Source organism: Procambarus clarkii, chromosome 66, assembly GCF_040958095.1.
Source record: "Procambarus clarkii isolate CNS0578487 chromosome 66, FALCON_Pclarkii_2.0, whole genome shotgun sequence".
In the NCBI taxonomy this organism is placed as follows: domain Eukaryota; kingdom Metazoa; phylum Arthropoda; class Malacostraca; order Decapoda; family Cambaridae; genus Procambarus; species Procambarus clarkii.
This window is the reverse complement of record NC_091215.1, coordinates 26,213,169-26,234,427: the sequence shown is the minus strand read 5'-3', so window position 1 is coordinate 26,234,427 and position 21,259 is coordinate 26,213,169. Positions and strand designations below refer to the sequence as shown.

The following is a 21,259-nucleotide window of genomic DNA, read 5'->3' as shown; positions in this document are numbered from 1 at the left end:
TTAATATATATTTTTTTTTATTATGAAATGATAAAGCTACCCATTTCATTATGTTTGAGGTCAATTTTTTTTATTGGAGTTAAAATTAACGTAGATATATGACCAAACCTAACCAACCCTACCTAACCTAACCTAACCTATCTCTATAGGTTAGGTTAGGTTAGGTAGCCAAAAAAGTTAGGTTAGGTTAGGTTAGGTAGGTTAGGTAGTCGAAAAACAATTAATTCATGAAAACTTGGCTTATTAGGCAAATCGGGCCTTGCATAGTAGGCTGAGAAGTGCGTTCTGGCTACTAGGTACGACATATATATATATATGGTAGTTGCCTCGTGTGAGCCAATAGACCTACAGCAGTTTCTATAATTCTAATGTCCTTATGTCTATATAATTGAGGCATGTATTCCCAATTGAGATTGAGGTAATTCCGAAAGGTAATTAATTTAAAAATAAACAAAGGTATGTGGTACTCATTTAAGACAATCTTAAATGACAATCTCCTTCTCTCTCCTCCCATCTCCAACACTCTCCTCCACCACCACTAAGAAGAGCAGGAGAATCTCCCATCTCCACCACCTCTGACCTAGGGCTTGAATAACAAGGAAATCCAGGAAGCTATTTCTTATTCTAGACAGACCCACATGCCCTGGATTATAGGCTCTGTCTCTAGCAATTCCTGTGTAAATTTCTCGACGTCCAAATTATAGAGGCATTAGGGGGTATAACATGGATTCTAATTATTGTCCATTGCTTGTGGGTTGAGACTGTGAAGGGCGACTCTGCTCCGTGATTGGTGGAGGGGGGCTACGGTATGAGCCTGCTCATTGGTCGCTATGACTTGAGAGAAGAGCTCATTGGTCGTTTTTTTGTGTTTCTTATGCTGTAATTATTTGATATTGAGTCTGTATTTAATACTCATGAAGAAGGTATGATGTGGGTGTGGACTTACCTACTTGTATTCTTCTGATGGTGTATGCAAGGGTTGGGCTTCGGCTCTTGGGGCTCTTTCATATGTGCATATGAAACTGTGTATGGAGTCTGCCTCTACAGGTCGGCCGAGCAGTCTCGGCCGACCGGTAGAGGAGAAATAGTCGGTCGAAAGCCGGTCGGCCGAGCACACAGCACGCTGGACTTGTGATCCTGTGGTCCTGGGTTCGATCCCAGGCGCCGGCGAGAAACATTGGGCAGAGTTTCTTTCACCCTATGCCCCTGTTACCTAGCAGTAAAATAGGTACCTGGGTGTTAGTGAGCTGTCACGGGCTGCTTCCTGGGGGTGGAGGACTGGTCGAGGACCGGGCCGCGGGGACACTAAAAAAAGCCCCGAAATCATCTCAAGATAACCTCAAGATAACCTACCATATCCCTTCTGAACATTGAAACTGAAAAAAATAATATTTCTAATGTGTCTGTGGCTCATTTGGGTATTCTGTTACCACCTGTGTTCGCTATTCGTCTACCCCGATGTTAAATAGTCTGTTCTTGTCTGCCCTATCAATTCTCCTCGCAATTGTGTAGGTGGTAATCATGTCTCCCTTAACTCTTCGGTTTTCCAGTGACATAAGGTGAAATTTCTGTTACCTTTCCTCGTATCTCATGACTCTTAGTTCAAGGTCTAGTTTGGTGGCATACCTCTGAACATTCTCCAACTTCGCCTCGTGTTTGACTAGATATGTACACCACTCTGGAGCTGCATACTGCAGGAATGGTCTGACATACCTGTTGTACAAGGTCTTGAATGATTATTTACATATATTTCTAAAGACAATTATCATCTTAGCTAACTTAGAAGATACTTTGATAATAATTTGTTGATATGGGGTTCTAGAGACGGGTTCAGGGGAGATATGAAACTGGTTTTAATGCGTTACACTTACTTTAGTTTAAGTCAAGTAGCCATTTGTTGGACTAATCATTTTTGTTCATTCAGCTCATCCTGTAGTCTCCTGCTATCTTTCTGGGTACTCACCTGTTTGAACCTACAGGATCGAGCTTTAGCTCTTAAACCCCGCTTGCTAGCCACTGGTGTGTGTGTGTACTCACCTAGTTGTTCTCACCTAGTTGTGCTTACGGGGGTTGAGCTCTGGCTCTTTGGTCCCGCCTCTCAACCGTCAATCAACTGGTGTACAGGTTCCTGAGCCTACTGGGCTCTATCATATCTACATTTGAAATTGCGTATGGAGTCAGCCTCCACCACATACACCTAATACATTCCATGTATTCTCCGCCTAATACATTCCATGAGTGTATTTCCATCAATGCATTTGCATTAGTGTGTGTGCTTCTGTAGGTGTTGTGTATATATGTGTTTGTATGTATATATTTGTGTGTATGCATGTGTTTGCTTATATGTATGTCTGTGTGTGTGTTTGTGTGTGTGTGTGTGTGATGTGGTTCGTATGTGTGTGTGCTAGTGAGTATGTGTTCACTCCATAGGTTATGTATGGGAGGGGGGGGGGGTTGTATATACAGCCACCAAATGTATAATTACACATTTGGTGCCTATACATATACATTTTCAAGACATACATTTACTTGGGTTGCGTTGTCGACTATGTACCAAGACTGTCTTCACGCAGCCGAGACATTCTTAGGAATTGTTGACATGATATGATAATGCTTAGAGGTATAAGGAACAAGAATGTTTCTGATTGTAATGTTTCTGATTGTGATGTTTCTGATTGTGATGTTTCTGACTGGGATGTTTCTGATTGTGATGTTTCTGACTGGGATGTTTCTGATTGTGATGTTTCTGACTGGGATGTTTCTGACTGGGATCTTTCTGACTGGGATGTTTCTGATTGTGATGTTTCTGACTGGGATGTTTCTGACTGGGATGTTTCTGACTGGGATGTTTCTGATTGTGATGTTTCTGACTGGGATGTTTCTGATTGTGATGTTTCTGACTGGGATGTTTCTGATTGGGATGTTTCTGACTGGGATGTTTCTGATTGGGATGTGTATCTGGAGTTGGGTACTCGTCTCTGTCTTTTGTCCAATGACCTAACAGCTTTTTGTCCAATAACCTAACAGCTTTTTGTCCAATAACCTAACAGCTTTTTGTCCAATAACCTAACAGCTTTTTGTCCAATAACCTAACAGCTTTTTGTCCAATGACCTAACAGCTTTTTGTCCAATGACCTAACAGCTTTTTGTCCAATAACCTAACAGCTTTTTGTCCAATAACCTAACAGCTTTTTGTCCAATAACCTAACAGCTTTTTGTCCAATGACCTAACAGCTTTTTGTCCAATAACCTAACCTAATTGTGTCCAAAAATTTGCCCAAACCGAGATATCATATCACCTCACTGTGATGGCTGGCCAGTTGCACAGTGGCTCTTCCGCTAACCTGCATGATTGTAAGCTAAACTCACCACGTCTAACCATTGCAAGCTGTACTGAATCGGTTACAGGTGTACTCTCAGCTGTAACCCAGAAGTTGCAAAGGGGGGGGGTATTTTCATTATTTTTTGTCCATCTTCGCGTTGATTGGCTGATTTCACCTCTTCTGATTCACTATTAATACAGGAATATAATGACTACATCTGAAAGGGATTGGTTACAGCGGATATGGGGGGGGCGGGGGGGGGGGGGGTGGTTACAGGCTGTTACGGTACAGTGATGGTGACTTGGGGGGGAAGGAGGGGGGGGGAAGGGGGGATGGGGGAAGAACTAGACCCCCCATAAGGCTTTTTGGTGGGGGGGGGGGGGAAGAGACCCCTTATCGTAACGTCATCACAGGTAAACAATCGACGCTAACTAGCCTATGTAACGACCTGTAATGGTTCACGTGGTCCCAATTCCCCCCCCCCCATTCCCCCCTTTTCCCCCCTCCCCCCTCCCCTCCCCCCCTCCCCTTCCCCCCCTCCCCTTGTCATGCCCGTCACACACACTCCTCGCAAATCCGTATATCTGTCTCCTTATCTACCCTGTCAGTCTGTCTCTCTGTCTCTCTGTCTCTCTCTGTCTCTCTGTCTCTCTGTCTCTCTGTCTCTCTCTGTCTCTATCTCTCTGTCTCTCTGTCTCTCTCTGTCTCTCTGTCTCTCTCTGTCTCTCTCTGTCTCTCTGTCTCTCTCTGTCAGTCTGTCTCTCTGTCTCTCTGTCTCTATCTGTCTCTCTGTCTCTCTGTCTCTCTCTGTCTCTCTGTCTCTCTCTGTCTCTCTGTCTCTCTCTGTCTCTCTCTGTCTCTCTGTCTCTCTGTCTCTCTCTGTCTCTCTGTCTCTCTCTGTCTCTCTGTCTCTCTCTGTCTCTCTCTGTCTCTCTCTGACCTGTTCGCGTTGTTGTCGCTGCTTCTCGCCGTCTTCTGTGTAGTAGAGATGGGAGGCAATATGTTATTATTGGTGTTTTTGCTGTTCTCCCTGTGTTCAATTGGTCATTTGGTGTTCGCATTTGGCATTCGTGGTTGTGGTGTTACTGATGGTGTTGATTCAGTCTGGCTGTATGGAGGGAGTCGAACTGGGGAGGGACAGGAAGGCGGTGTTTTAATTTGTTCTCATATCCCAGTTTCTTTGTCCTCATATCCCAGCTCTTTGTCCTCATATCCCAGCTCCTTGTCCTCATATCCCAGTTCTTTGTCCTCATATCCCAGTTCTTTGTCCTTATATCCCAGCTCCTTGTCCTCATATCCCAGCTCTTTGTCCTCATATCCCAGCTTCCCTGTCCTCATATCCCAGCTCCTCGTCCTCATATCCCATCTAGAATTTGATTCAGGGGGTCAAATCCCATCCTGATTGACTCATGCTTGCGTCAAACCACAACTCACGCTTGCGTCAAGCAACACTCACTATAGTGGTAAACTCCAGTCACACTTTGCGTCATCTGAGAGAACAATCGTGAACTTTGAACTTTGGTGACGCGTGTGAGGGGGGGGGTCAAAGGGTCACGTCTCCCGCTTCGTATTCAAGGACGTGTTATGTGGGATTGTTTGAGTAAAGCTTAAGTAGAGCTTAAGTAGAGCTTAAGTAGAGCTTAAGTAGAGTTTAAGTAGAGTTTAAGTGTGATGTATAGTGTGTAGGAGGAGCGGATGAGGGGGGAGGGGGAGGAGGGGAAGCTCTATGTGGCTCTGTCTGATGGCTCTTCGTTTCTGTCTAAGCTGTGTCTCTGTCTAAGCTGTGTGTCTCTGTCTAAGCTGTGTCTCTGTCTAAGCTGTGTCTCTGTCTAAGCTGTGTGTCTCTGTCTAAGCTGTGTGTCTCTGTCTAAGCTGTGTGTCTCTGTCTAAGCTGTGTCTCTGTCTAAGCTGTGTGTCTCTGTCTAAGCTGTGTCTCTGTCTAAGCTGTGTCTCTGTCTAAGCTGTGTCTCTGTCTAAGCTGTGTCTCTGTCTAAGCTGTGTGTCTCTGTCTAAGCTGTGTCTCTGTCTAAGCTGTGTCTCTGTCTAAGCTGTGTCTCTGTCTAAGCTGTGTGTCTGTCTAAGCTGTGTGTCTGTCTAAGCTGTGTCTCTGTCTAAGCTGTGTCTCTGTCTAAGCTGTGTCTCTGTCTAAGCTGTGTCTCTGTCTAAGCTGTGTCTCTGTCTAAGCTGTGTGTCTCTGTCTAAGCTGTGTCTCTGTCTAAGCTGTGTCTATGTCTAAGCTGTGTCTCTGTCTAAGCTGTGTGTCTCTGTCTAAGCTGTGTCTCTGTCTAAGCTGTGTGTCTCTGTCTAAGCTGTGTCTCTGTCTAAGCTGTGTCTCTGTCTAAGCTGTGTCTCTGTCTAAGCTGTGTCTCTGTCTAAGCTGTGTCTCTGTCTAAGCTGTGTCTCTGTCTAAGCTGTGTGTCTCTGTCTAAGCTGTGTCTCTGTCTAAGCTGTGTCTCTGTCTAAGCTGTGTGTCTGTCTAAGCTGTGTCTCTGTCTAAGCTGTGTCTCTGTCTAAGCTGTGTTTCTGTCTAAGCTTCATCTGTCTGTCTGTCTGTCTGTCTGTCTGTCTGTCTGTCTCTCTCTGTCTCTCTGTCTCTGTCTCTGTCTGTCTGTCTGTCTGTCTGTCTCTGTCTCTGCCTGTCTGTCTCTCTCTCTCTCTCTCTCTCTCTCTCTCTCTCTCTCTCTCTCTCTCTCTCTCTCTCTCTCTCTCTCTCTCTCTCTCTCTCTCTCTCTCTCTCTCTCTCTCTCTCGCTCTCTTATTCTAACAGGCTTAAAAACTCCTATATTATATATTTACTTGGAATATCACTTTATATCGCGTTCCATCTCCATTCTCCTCAATCTCATCCACGCCATCTATCGGTACACTCTATTACCTTCATTCCACAATATTTTTTTCTAATTCTCCTCCTTGGCTCCTTTCCTGCCTCCTCGTTTATCACCACCTTCCCCTCTCCCCCCTTCTCTCAAGACGGGGGAAGAGTGTAGCGGAGGATACAGTTCCTGGGTGTTACTGTATCGGGTGTAGTCTACATGCAATCGTCTTGTATTCTGATTCGCCTTGGTCATTTGCTCGACTTAAGGGGCGGTGTAGCCTGTGTTTACGACAATTTCTACGATTCTCTTCGACTTGATTTCGACCCGTGGACTGATTTGATTGGTTTGTTTTGTATTCTCGGAGTTACAGTTTGGTTAAAATTGGGGTTTAGGGTTCAGTGTGGTTGTCTTTGGGTTGAGGTTTGAGGTTGGTGAGAGGGAGTATTTAGGCTAAACTTACAACTGTGTCGTTCATTGTAGCCTAAGCTTAGGTTACAATTGTCGTTCAGGGTTCCGAACGCGCAAAGGCATTGCTGTTCTGACTGCCCATTATCTCAATCGGCCATTATTCTCTGGCTGTCAGTCAAACGGGACATATTTCAATAGGCAGCGTGCAGTGACTAATGTCAAGGGGGTACAGAACGAAGTCAAAAGGATTGGTTGTGAATCCGTCTGGGTTCGAGGGGGATTATTGGCCTCTATCACCCCTACTCTTAAGGGTCAAAATCGCCCGCAAGAGAAGGGAAAAAAATCAGTCCACTTTGTCGCCATTTCTAGATGAGGAATTTCAAACCCTTTTTTTTATTATGCACCGCTAGCCAATCAGAACTCAGGATGGTTGTAAGCTGAGCCTTATTGGCTGATGTGCTTGGGCTAAGGCACAAAAGACTCTTTATTTGTCATATAGGAGACAAAGGACATTATTTTGGAGTCTCCATTTTTCTTGGATAGTGAATAATGCCTCTTGTGAGACGATGGTTCGACGGATGGCCAATTACTTGTGCTTGTTACGGGCTAACAAGCCAATTAAGTGTCCTCGTTAACTAGATCTACACCGCATCTAATTACACCGGTTTAAAACGAGAAGAAAAATCACAGAATTTAGTTCCATGGGAAGAATAACTTGGCTAAGTTTCGGGGAGTCTAAGAATTTCAGTTTCCATGTGAAACTGAAAGGTCTTTATTGATCTGCTAAAGTACCATCCTCCCCCCCCTCCCATCCTACACCCCCCCTCTCTCACACTGACACATCCCACATCCTCCCACATCCTCCCAGATCCCACATCCCGTCAGAGAATCCAAGCACATATCCGTTTTTCTCCTTTTCATGTTCCACACACACAGATATAATGACGCGAATTAGATCGTTTAATGACAGAAGGAACTCCCTCTGTGGGAACCGTCCAGCCTCCACCTCTACAGGAATTAACGCGAAATAACAGGAAAATATACCAACAGAGGTGAAGGCCCACTGGCCACTCTGTGGCGAGATTCACGAACCAGTTACGCCAGCATTTACGAACCTGTAGTACATCTTTTTCTCAATCATTGGCGGCTTTGTTTACAATTATTAAACAGCTAATGAGCTCCGAAGCACCAGGAGGCTGTTTATAACAATAACAACAGTTGATTGGGCAAGTTTTCACGCTTGTAAACTGTTTAATAAATGTAACCAAAGCCGTCAAAGATTGAGGAAAGATGTACAGGTTCGTAAGTACTTGCGTAACTACTTCGTGAATCTGGCCCCAGGTCAAACAGGAATTTAGCGAGAGAATGGGAAAAAGAACGCCAAGAGACAGGAGAAGAAGAAGAACGATGCCCGGTCGTTATATGACTATATATATGCGGAAAATCCACAGATATATACGAAAGAAAGTGGACGTTTCGGCCTGTTAAAGCCAGACTCTCTGGTGTTGACAACGGCTTTAATAGGCCGAAACGTTCATTTTCTTTCCTATTTCTCTGTGGATTTTCCGCATAAAATGATCAGTGTTTTGTGATCGTCAATTGCATGGCTATACATATATATACATATATATGTATATATGTGTGTGTATATAGTAGGTCGTTATGGGTGGCTGGTCGTTCGCTTTGGTTAAGAGACTGTTGGAAGTGCCGGTTCAAATGACACATGCTGGTCGTGTAATTTGCCGCATCTGACTGGCGAATCAGCCATTGTTGAACAGGATGATTGCAGGGACCACTTTGGGGGTGGGGGGAGGTGAAGGGGTTAGAGGGGGGGTTTGGGGGGTCTAGGGGGGTGGAGGAGGGGGGGTTTATCTGGGCGGCGCGTGACTGGTGAGATTAAGATGTATACAAGCTTTGCCTCCGCTAGTTCGGCTTGGTGATTGGGCTTTTAAGGGCCTCTCAAAACCGCGGGAAGGTTACTAAGGCCTCCACAATAGTTTACTGCCCAACCAGCGAGTATACTCCAGTCCTGAACACAGTCCACGACAAGAGTAAACTCACAGGGTATATATATATATATATATATATATATATATATTATTAAATATGACCGAAAAAAGTAAAATTAATAATTCTAACACGAATTTTCTCAATCTTTCGTACATTTCTTTTCACTGTTGGAGGTAAATCAAAAATCAATTCTCCAAAATTCATTTTTATTTCTAGTCTGACGCGACACGAGCGCGTTTCGTAAAACTTATTACATTTTCAAAGACTTTAGTTTACAAATACACAACTGAATAGAACTTACGCATCTCCGATCTCCGGTCATATTTAATAATATATGTCTACAGGAAAGACTGCTACCAAAATATACTAATATATATATATATATATATATATATATATATATATATATATATATATATATATATATATATATATTAAATTTCACCGAAAAAGTAAGATTAATAATCCTAACACGAATTTTCTCAATATTTCTTATATTTCTTTTCACTGTTGATGGTAACTGAAAAATCAATTCTCCAAAATAAAAATGAATTTTGGAGAATTGATTTTTCAAAAATATTGAAAAATATTGAGAAAATTCGTGTTAGAATTATTAATCTTACTTTTTCGGTCAAATTTAATATATATATATATATATATATATATATATGCGGAAAATCCACAGAGAAATATGAAATGAGGTGAACGTTTCGGCTTTGTTAAAGCCTTTGTCAATACCAGACTGACGATAAAATAAATAATAAAAATGATCAGTGTTTTGTGATCGTCAATTGCATATATATATATATATATATATATATATATATATATATATATATATATATATATATATATATATAACTGAAAACTCACACCCCAGAAGTGACTCGAACCCATACTCCCACAACTGGTATGTACAGGGACGCCTTAATCCGCTTGACCATCACGACCGGACATAAGGAAGTGATAGCCGAGGCTATATGAACCACTTCCCCGCCGGCACTCGGATGGTAATCTTGGGCATAGCATTTTATCAAATCACCTCATTCTTTGGGGCACACGTGAGGAACACAAATGCAAACAAGCCTGAATGGTCCCCAGGACTATATACAACTGAAAACTCACACCCCAGAAGTGACTCGAACCCATACTCCCACAACTGGTATGTACAGGGACGCCTTAATCCGCTTGACCATCACGACCGGACATAAGGAAGTGATAGCCGAGGCTATATGAACCACTTCCCCGCCGGCACTCGGATGGTAATCTTGGGCATAGCATTTTATCAAATCACCTCATTCTTTGGGGCACACGTGAGGAACACAAATGCAAACAAGCCTGAATGGTCCCCAGGACTATATACAACTGAAAACTCACACCCCAGAAGTGACTCGAACCCATACTCCCACAACTGGTATGTACAGGGACGCCTTAATCCGCTTGACCATCACGACCGGACATAAGGAAGTGATAGCCGAGGCTATATGAACCACTTCCCCGCCGGCACTCGGATGGTAATCTTGGGCATAGCATTTTATCAAATCACCTCATTCTTTGGGGCACACGTGAGGAACACAAATGCAAACAAGCCTGAATGGTCCCCAGGACTATATACAACTGAAAACTCACACCCCAGAAGTGAGTTGCTATGCTATGCCCAAGATTACCATCCGAGTGCCGGCGGGGAAGTGGTTCATATAGCCTCGGCTATCACTTCCTTATGTCCGGTCGTGATGGTCAAGCGGATTAAGGCGTCCCTGTACATACCAGTTGTGGGAGTATGGGTTCGAGTCACTTCTGGGGTGTGAGTTTTCAGTTGTATATAGTCCTGGGGACCATTCAGGCTTGTTTGCATTTGTGTTCCTCACGTGTGCCCCAAAGAATGAGGTGATTTGATAAAATGCTATGCCCAAGATTACCATCCGAGTGCCGGCGGGGAAGTGGTTCATATAGCCTCGGCTATCACTTCCTTATGTCCGGTCGTGATGGTCAAGCGGATTAAGGCGTCCCTGTACATACCAGTTGTGGGAGTATGGGTTCGAGTCACTTCTGGGGTGTGAGTTTTCAGTTGTATATAGTCCTGGGGACCATTCAGGCTTGTTTGCATTTGTGTTCCTCACGTGTGCCCCAAAGAATGAGGTGATTTGATAAAATGCTATGCCCAAGATTACCATCCGAGTGCCGGCGGGGAAGTGGTTCATATAGCCTCGGCTATCACTTCCTTATGTCCGGTCGTGATGGTCAAGCGGATTAAGGCGTCCCTGTACATACCAGTTGTGGGAGTATGGGTTCGAGTCACTTCTGGGGTGTGAGTTTTCAGTTGTATATAGTCCTGGGGACCATTCAGGCTTGTTTGCATATATATATATATATATATATATATATATATATATATATATATATATATATATATATATATATATATATATATATATATATGAATATATATACCATGAAGATGGGTCTATATATCTTGCAGAGACTTCTTCTTGCAGAGTCGGGGCTCAATCCCCAAGGGCCCGCAATGGGTCGAGCAGCGTTCCTACTTCACACCGTCCCATCCCAGCTCCTTGGGACGGGATACATCTCCCGTCACGCAGGGTGCAGTCGCACCTCCACAGATCTCCAGTATCAGCTCTTGATACTGGTAATGGCTCAAAAGGGCCACCACTTACGGGCTATTCATGCCCGTGCCACCTCTTGGGTGGCTTAATCTTCATCAATCAGTCAATCAGCTCCTTGGCCTCATAGTTATGGTCTTGTTCTCAGAGGTAGTTAAGGACCAGACGACTTCCGGCTCCTGCCAGCTGGCTAAGACCAGCTTTCTTTTATTTGCTGTTGTTGTTGTTTAATGATTCAGCTCCTGAGGACAAAAAGTTCCAAGTAGCACGGGCTATGGTGAGCCCGTAGTGGACTTACCCGGCACAGGAGCGGGGCTGTAACTCTTTTTTTATTTGCTGTCTCCTGATAATTATTTACCACTTACCTTTCTGGGGTGATTGATTGATGAAGATTAAGCCACCACAAGAGGTGGCACGGGCATGAATAACCCGTAAAATGGTAGATTTTTTGGGGGGAGTGAATTTGGTCTTTGGTCGTGAATCCCCCTTGACCTTGACGGTCAAGGGGGATTCACGACCGATCCCCTTGACGGGATCTGCCATCCTGTCAAGACTCCAATCTGCAGATCTCACGAGACATGACGTCAATCTGGGGTGAATGAAGTGGTTTATAACGATGTTCCTGGCTGTTAACAACCCGTCCTCATCAGTAAAGGCCAAATGCTTATTAATCCAGCCACCAAACTCCCCCTCTTCCCCCCCCCCCCTCTGCTTGTTGAATGAAAAACTGTTTACACACGACTCACAACTGTCGAGGTTATCTTGAGGTTATCTTGAGATGATTTCGGGCTTTTTAGTGTCCCCGCGGCCCGGTCCTCGACCAGGCCTCCACCCCCAGGAAGCAGCCCGTAACAGCTGACTAACACCCAGGTACCTATTTTACTGCTAGGTAACAGGGGCATAGGGTGAAAGAAAGACTCTTCCCATGAGAAACAATGGTCAGAGTTTCTTTCACCCTATGCCCCTGTAACCTAGCAGTAAAATAGGTACCTGGGTGTTAGTCAGCTGTCACGGGCTGCTTCCTGGGGGTGGAGGCCTGGTCAAGGACCGGGCCGCGGGGACACTAAAAAGCCCCGGAGATAGTTGGCACTACAGACGATTGGTAGCCCAAGAGCTGAAGCCCAACCATGGTAGAACAAAGAGCTAAGAACAAGTAAGGATCTCTCTCTCTCTCTCTCTCTCTCTCTCTCTCTGTCTCTCTCTCTCTCTCTCTCTCTCTCTCTCTGTCTCTCTCTCTCTCTCTCTCTCTCTCTCTCTCACTCTCTCTCTCTCACTCTCTCTCTCTCTCTCTCTCTCTCTCTGTCTCTCTCTCTCTCTCTCTCTCTCTCTCTCTCTCTCTCTCTCTCTCTCTCTCTCTCTCTCTCTCTCTCTCTCTCTCTCTCTCTCTCTCACTCTCTCTCTCTCTCTCTCTCTCTCTCTCTGTCTCTCTCTCTCTCTCTCTCTCTCTCTCTCTCTCTCTCTCTCTCTCTCTCTCTCTCTCTCTCTCTCTCTCTCTCTCTCTCTCTCTCTCTCTCTCTCTCTCTCTCTCTCTCTCTCTCTCTCTCTCTCTCTCTCTCTCTCTCTCTCTCTCTCTGTCTCTCTCTCTCTCTCTCTCTCTCTCTCTCTCTCTCTCTCTCTCTCTCTCTCTCTCTCTCTCTCTCTCTCTCTCTCTCTCTCTCTCTCTCTCTCTCTCTGTCTCTCTCTCTCTCTCTCTCTCTCTCTCTCTCTCTCTCTCTCTCTCTCTCTCTCTCTCTCTCTCTCTCTCTCTCTCTCTCTCTCTGTCTCTCTCTCTCTCTCTCTCTCTCTCTCTCTCTCTCTCTCTCTCTCTCTCTCTCTCTCTCTCTCTCTCTCTCTCTCTATCTACTGACAATAAGCCCATTACAATAGAGGAACCACAAGTGACGTGAGTAGCATTTACCTCAGAATAGAGGTTCGTCCTCCTATTGTGCAACAAATGTCAATGTTCAACAAGTCATTTCAGAAGCTTTGACAGTCGTCCCAAACCCCCCACTCCCCCACGAATCCACCCCCACCACTTCCAGCCAGTCCTTCTCCAAAACCCTCCTTCCTACCCCCTATCCTGATAGTCTCTCCCCCACCCAATCCCACTATCCTCGTCCTCATCTGATAACTCTAGATTCATTGCCCTAAACACATTACTTAAGCAGAGGATGTGGACTGGGTTTCTAGCTGGCCCAGTTGGCCTTCTAGCTGGCCCAGTTGGCCTTCTAGCTGACCCAGTTGGGCTTCTAGCTGACCTAGTTGGCCTTCTAGCTGGCCCAGTTGGGCTTCTAGCTGACCCAGTTGGCCTTCTAGCTGGCCCAGTTGGGCTTCTAGCTGACCCAGTTGGCCTTCTAGCTGACCCAGTTGGGCTTCTAGCTGACCCAGTTGGCCTTCTAGCTGGCCCAGTTGGGCTTCTAGCTGACCCAGTTGGCCTTCTAGCTGACCCAGTTGGCCTTCTAGCTGACCCAGTTGGCCTTCTAGCTGACTCAGTTGGCCTTCTAGCTGACCCAGTTGGCCTTCTAGCTGACCCAGTTGGCCTTCTAGCTGACTCAGTTGGCCTTCTAGCTGACCCAGTTGGCCTTCTAGCTGACCCAGTTGGCCTTCTAGCTGACCCAGTTGGCCTTCTAGCTGACCCAGTTGGCCTTCTAGCTGACCCAGTTGGCCTTCTAGCTGGCCCAGTTGGCCTTCTAACTGACCCAGTTGGCCTTCTAACTGACGAACTACATATTTCTAACTTTCAACTTGCATGCTAACCCCCTCCCCCTCCACCCCCCTCCCCCCTTGCAACGCTGTCGTTGCCTTATCAGTTGCCAGATTATTCAGTTTCTGCAATCATGTGTATCTCGGTTTTCTTATCAATAACGACCCTAAAGCACTGAGTGAATGTTGTACACACCAAAATATTTTAGAACATTTGTTTTGCGTCAAGCAATGTCCTGTAATCGCTGAATTTTTTGTTTATACTTACCCATATGATTTTTTTTTGAGGTACGCAAAGGGTGACGCGAAATGGAATAATAAAAAACGTATATATGACAATTTCTCGCTACAAATGGGGGGGGTTATCTTGAGGTTATCTTGAGGTTATCTTGAGATGATTTCGGGGCTTTAGTGTCCCCGCGGCCCGGTCCTCGACCAGGCCTCCACCCCCAGGAAGCAGCCCGTGACAGCTGACTAACACCCAGGTACCTATTTACTGCTAGGTAACAGGGGCATAGGGTGAAAGAAACTTTGCCCATTTGTTTCTGCCTCGTGCGGGAATCGAACCCGCGCCACAGAATTACGAGTCCTGCGCGCTATCCACCAGGCCACCAGGCCCATGGTCAAACATGGTATTTAATATTCAAATATATTTTATTTTTTATCCTGATACATTGGTGAAAAAATAACAAAAAAAAATGTCTGGCTGCCTCATATGAAATTTTCTCATCAAAGATTTTTATTTTATTTTAATTTTCCGGGTTTTCCGTAATTGGGGACACCTAAGCTGTTTGGGTTGGTTTCTACTAGGTGAGCAGAGGCATCAGGTGAATGGTGAACATTGCCCAAACGACGTTATCCTGCTGTGGGAATTGAACCCGGGACCACTCGGCTGTGACCCGAACACGCCAGCCAAAGTCGAAATGGTTTTATAGAATGTTGACCAGACCACATACTAGAAAGTGAAGGGACGACGACGACGTTTCGGTCCGTCCTGGACCATTCTCAAGTCGACTGTGAGAATACAATTATGTAAAAATACATATTGTTAAACACAACCTCACCTTCAATACTACTAAATGTTATGTACTTACTCTGAGTTCCCGGCGCTCATTGGATCGTAAAATAAATATTAATAGAGCTTCCAGAGCTTAGATATTTCTTAACCTAAGATATTTCTAGCTTCTTAATCTTAAGAAATATCTTCAGCTTTTTAGATCTTTCTAGAGCTTAATATTTCGAAAATAGTTGTGGATTAATATATCCTTAAAGAGCCCACTTGTAAATCTTTTCTAGTCCACGAGGAGAGGCCAGACGAAACAGGTCCATTGCTATTCACTATGACCGCTCCAAGCATCAGCCTGTTGGACCAAGTCACCACAAGCGCCAGACGTGAGCTGGCTCAACTCCCAGCTTATAGTGAGTAGAAGAACTCTCAGAACCCCCTACAGGTATATTCCAGGAATATTTGAGAGATCTGAAAGTCAGAACAGAGTGTCATCTTAAGTAGATTGGATCATCTTGAGAAAACTCCTTCTGAGCAGCCTGCTAGATGCTGACCTGAGCAGCTTGTTAGATGCTGACCTGAGCAGCTTGTTAGATGCTGATCTGAGCAGCCTGCTAGATGCTGACCTGAGCAGCTTGCTAGATGCTGGCCTGAGCAGCCTGCTAGATGCTGATCTGAGCAGCCTGTTAGATGCTGACCTGAGCAGCCTGCTAGATGCTGACCTGAGCAGCCTGCTAGATGCCAACCTGAGCAGCCTGCTAGATGCTGACCTGAGCAGCCTGCCAGATGCTGACCTGAGCAGCCTGCTAGATGCTGACCTGAGCAGCCTGCCAGATGCTGACCTGAGCAGCCTGCTAGATGCTGACCTGAGCAGCCTGTTAGATGCTGACCTGAGCAGCCTGCTAGATGCCAACCTGAGCAGCTTGCTAGATGCTGACCTGAGTAGCTTGCTAGATGCTGGCCTGAGCAGCCTGCTAGATGCTGATCTGAGCAGCCTGTTAGATGCTGACCTGAGCAGCCTGCTAGATGCTGACCTGAGCAGCCTGCTAGATGCTGACCTGAGCAGCCTGCTAGATGCTGACCTGAGCAGCCTGCCAGATGCTGACCTGAGCAGCCTGCTAGATGCTGACCTGAGCAGCCTGCCAGATGCTGACCTGAGCAGCCTGCTAGATGCTGACCTGAGCAGCCTAATTGATTTTGAGGAAACGTTGAAGACTTATCTTGCAGGCTCCATCCTTGCTCTCATTGCACTCTCCTGTCTGGCCTGATGTTCACACCTGCACTCTAAAAAAAGCAATTTGCACTTGATTACTATACCGGTTAAGTGCCTGCACCTGTCACTATTGGCTAGATGTCACCCCTCTCCACCCCCCTTTCCTTACCGCTATAAGCAAAGTGCCTTCCCTATAATTATATGCACCTAGGTGCTCTCAATTGACTCCTCGTCCGGCTCGAAGGATTAGCAAGTTGAGGTGAGCGTCGCCCGCTCGTAAGAACAGCCAGGGAGAGGTCGTAAATCACCTGCTAACTAGGTGACTGGTCCATTTCATCAGTTATGGGGCAGTTTGCGCCCCCGAGACGAGCGGGAGGAGATACTAACCCCCCTCCCCCCTTTTCCTCCATCCCCCCTACCTCTCCCCCCCTCCTCTGCCCAACGGTCATGACGGCTCGACAAGTCTTATAAGTGTTCAGTCCTGACAGAATAACATGTGGAAGGAATGATATACAAAGACAGGATAAGAACGTGTAGGAATGCCTAGCCTCAATCCATTAGATAATCGGGAGATCGAACCCAGACCTGCAAGAAGCGAGGTCGTTGCTTTATATATATATCGTCCAGTTGGAGAGTTTGATCGTGTGATTGTTCTGGGTAGTAATTCCCTTCATAGCATTATGTTAATTACTCATGTAATCAGCTTTACACAGGTAATTAATCAAAATATATATATATATATATATTCCGTAGATTATATTGGAATTAGCTTTTCAAGTGAGCATCAGGATTCTTATAAAATTAGTAATGCTAAAGTGGAGGGGACCACAATCTCGTTTTTTTCCAGGCCCAAGTTCGAATCTCCAATGAACCAAGCGAACGAAATATCAAATAATATTTATAAGAACAAAATTTATATGACGAAACAACACATAAATACCCAGAAAAATAGAAGAGATCAAGTATTTCACACTCGACGTTCTCGCGTGGATATACATTATCATATATACATACTTTTGTATACTTTTATGTGTATTTTTACTCACATAACCAAGACACTTGGGTCTGATCAAGACATCTGCAGCGTCTCAGTGCGTGTAGGTAGGGGGGGGGGTATAAAGAGGAGGGGAGAGGGGTAGGAAGGGGAAGAAGATGGAAGGGAAGGGGGTGGGAGGGAAGGAATATGTCAGCCATTACCTTATTGGCCAGAGGGGGTTTTATAGTGCGATACCCGGATGTAAATTTACGATTGGTCGAGCCCGTAAAAGCGACCCACATGCTTCTATGCCATTGGAGACGCTCGCTAGGGCCGGAGATAGGAGGGAAAGGGATGGAGAGAGAGAGGAGGAGGAGGGGGGAGTGGTAAACAACATCCATAGGTGCTGGCAATTCGTAGCCTGGTGGATAGCGCGCAGGACTCGTAATTCTGTGGCGCGGGTTCGATTCCCGCACGAGGCAGAAACAAATGGGCAAAGTTTCTTTCACCCTGAATGCCCCTGTTACCTAGCAGTAAATAGGTACCTGGGAGTTAGTCAGCTGTCACGGGCTGCTTCCTGGGGGTGGAGGCCTGGTCGAGGACCGGGCCGCGGGGACACTAAAGCCCCGAAATCATCTCAAGATAACCTCAAGAAGATAACCACCCAGACGTCTCCTTGGTTGGGCTCTTGTGGGTCAAACATCTCACCAGACACCTGAACTCTCAGGCTGGAACATAATTAGAACTTAACAAACACAGGAACGCAATAAATATATATTTATTGTATGGAGGGAGAGTTGAAAACAAAGAGACCTTGACCCCCAGTAAATCAGAACTCACCAAACATATTCCGTGTTATAAAACTGGAGAGACTCATCGCCTTTCATCTCTTCCACTGTAACATTTACCACCACTTCTGACATAACTGATTGTGACCTGACCTCTGACCCCTTAACCTATAGAGATCGAAATAAGTTACGAGGGACTGAATGTGTCCAGGACCAATTCCTGTTTCATGCTGTCGCCTGTTAGCTAAGGTTATTGCTCCGCTGCGGGGTGAGTAGTTGATGAGCGAGCACAACTAACTCACAAAGCTATTTCTAACTCACAATATCTATATCTACTATGCAATCTCTCACTACGTTTATCTCTCTCTCTCTCTCTCTCTCTCTCTCTCTCTCTCTCTCTCTCTCTCTCTCTCTCTCTCTCTCTCTCTCTCTCTCTCTCTCTCTAACAAACTTTATATTCAGAATTTATTTTTGTGTACATTTTTCAACCTTCGTCTCAGCCTACTGTATAATCCATACCTCACAATCCCTCATTGCACACAGTACTTCACTATCAAACTTGCGATGCATAAAATTAATAGTGTACAAAAGTGGTCAAAAAATTTAGATAAGTATTTAAGATGAGTATCAATATCTATTATACCAATGCAGATGGAATCACAAACAAAGCATTTGAAATTAAGGAAAATGATAAATGGAGCAGGACAATGCTAATGAAGCGGCGAAAAGGAATCAAATAAAGGTAATGAAGAAACTGATGCTGACATATACTGAGAAAATAGATTTTGTATGAATTTGAAGAAAATATTACAGAAGAAACAAGTTTCAAACACGCAAAAGAAATTGGACAGAAACACTGTTGTTCTCCAAGCCATCCTAACTAAAAGGATGCGAGTTTTTTTGTATGCTATAGTAATGCTTTTTTATGTTTTTTTATGCTTTATTTTACTTTTTTTGCGCGGTGGTAACCAACTTTTTTTACGCTATGGTAATGTTTTTTTATGCTTTTTTACGCTTTATTTTACTTTTTTATGCGGTGGTAACCAACTTTTTTACGCTGTGGTAATGCTTTTTTTATGCTTTTTAACACTTTATTTTACGTTTTTTTACGCGGTGGTAGCCAACTTTTTTACGCTATGATAATGCTTTTTTAAGCTTTATTTTTTGTTTTTTTTATGCGGTGGTAACCAACTTTTTTACACTATGGTAATGCTTTTTCATGCTTTATTTTATTTTCTTTATGCGGTGGTAACCAACTTTTTTGCGCTATGGTAATGCTTTTTTATGCTTTTTTACACTATGGTAATGCTTTTTACACTATGGTAATGCTTTTTTATGCTTTTTTACGCTTTATTTTACGTTTTTTACGCGGTTTTAACCAACTTTGCAAAAGCAGCTTATTAAGAAAATTAACGAATCCCAAATGTCTATGTTTTCTATGCATCAGACTCTACACATTATGTGATTAGTCGTGTTTGTACGTTTCTCATTAGGCTAAACAGTTGGATTTTTTACGAAGTGGCATATCAAGACAATGGGCTGAAAAAACAACTAAATTACCTTTAAGGGCTATTCATGGCCATTCCACCTCCTGGTTGGCTTAATCTTAATCAATCAATCAACTAAATTACCAGTGAAGCCTCGCTCCCTCTATTACATTACAAGTCCTTGCTTTACTTCTGGAGTCAGAATGCTGTCATATCATCATTACGAAGTCAATGGGGTGAAAAAACGTCTAAATTACCTTTAAGGGCTATTCATGGCCATTCCACCTCCTGGTTGGCTTAATCTTAATCAATCAATCAACTAAATTACCAGTGAAGCCTCGCTCCCTCTATTACATTACAAGTCCTTGCTTTACTTCTGGAGTCAGAATGCTGTCATATCATCATTACGAAGTCAATGGGGTGAAAAAACGTCTAAATTACCTTTAAGGGCTATTCATGGCCATTCCACCTCCTGGTTGGCTTAATCTTAATCAATCAATCAACTAAATTACCAGTGAAGCCTCGCTCCCTCTATTACATTACAAGTCCTTGCTTTACTTCTGGAGTCAGAATGCTGTCATTATCATCATTACGAAGCCATTGATTGCAATAAATTTCCGACCCATTGCCATTTGCTGAATATTTGAGGCGACATAATATTGTCAACATACTTGATTATTTCACTCCTTCAAAGCCCCTAAACAAAAGGTAAATAAAACAGGGGCTCCGGCACAACAAAAGCATTGATCTCTCAATGAGTACTAAATTATGGACTTTTTTTTTTAACTTTGGTGAATTGCGTTGTTACAACACGGTAATTGTTGTTAATTCCAGGATACAGAACGTCTCATTCCCAGTGGGGGCTGAGGGGTCGTGCTGGCGAGGGAGGGGGGGAGGGGTCGTGCTAATAAGTTTTACGAAACGCGCTCAAGTGTCGCGTCAAACTAGAAATAAAAATGAATTTTGGAGAATTGATTTTTGAATTACCTCCAACAGTGAAAAGAAATGCACGAAAGATTGAGAAAATTCGTGTTAGAATTATTAATCTTACTTTTTCGGTCATATTTAATAATATATGTCTACAGGAAAAACTGCTACCAAAATATACTAATATATATATATATATATATATATATATATATATATATATATATATATATATATATATATATATATATATATATATATATATTTATCTCCCGAGAGCATCTTCGTTTTTCTTCTTTGCTTCCATATATTACAACTTTGCAGTCGTCCCATTCAGTCCCATCTACACTATTCGCTCTAATAGCCCCTCCCCCCCCGTCCCATTATTACCTATCTCCTCCCCCCATTATTCCCCATTATCAAATATTCGGCTCCTTTCTCAAGCTTCCTGAATTGGCGTGCATAGCCACCACAATAGGAAAGGTCGCAGCGCATGTTTTGTGTGTGGGGGGGGGGGAGGGGAAGGGGGTGGAGGGGGGGGGAGGGGGGGCTGCAACCAAGTGCAACTGCAAAAGGAATTAATGTGCTCAAGGCGACACACACACACACACACAATAGCCTGGGATGACTATCCTCCGTCCACTTGGTAAAGGTTGTGGTGGAGGGGGATAGATGGGGGAGAGGGGGGGGGTCGTTGTAAGTATTTTTTTTCTTTTTTTTGCGGCAGACCTCCATGATATGTTGATTGTACGTCTGTCGTTCAAGTGGCGTGCATGAACTTGGGAAGGAAGGGGGGAGGAGGGGGGAGGAGGGGTTGTAGGAGTGTCTTGAAGCATTGCGAGGATTTGATGTTGATTTGAAGGTGGGGGGGAAGGGTTGGGGGGTGTGTACTCACCTATCTGTGCCTGCAGGATCGAGCTTAAGCTCTTGGGCAACCGCTTTTCCAGTCGTTGGTTGTCTAGTGCAAGGACTCTTGGCTTATTTCTCTGTCATATCTGAATT

The 21,259-nt window shown here is 44.4% G+C and overlaps 2 protein-coding genes across 2 annotated transcripts; one reads left to right on the top strand and one right to left on the bottom strand.

The window, feature by feature from the left end:
• The first annotated feature begins 2,610 nt into the window (after nt 1-2,610).
• Nucleotides 2,611-3,024, top strand: LOC123753669 (uncharacterized). The gene has a single exon (XM_045735636.2). It carries the CDS (start codon nt 2,611-2,613, stop codon nt 3,022-3,024), a length of 414 nt encoding a protein of 137 aa, XP_045591592.2.
• Nucleotides 3,025-13,317: 10,293 nt separating this feature from the next.
• Nucleotides 13,318-15,189, bottom strand: LOC138355289 (involucrin-like). The gene is made up of 3 exons (XM_069310161.1): nt 15,140-15,189; nt 14,817-14,874; nt 13,318-13,872 (listed from the first exon to the last, which is right to left on the bottom strand). The coding sequence occupies exons 1-3, from the start codon at nt 15,187-15,189 to the stop codon at nt 13,318-13,320; spliced, it is 663 nt and encodes a 220-aa protein (XP_069166262.1).
• Between the last annotated feature and the right edge of the window lie 6,070 nt (nt 15,190-21,259).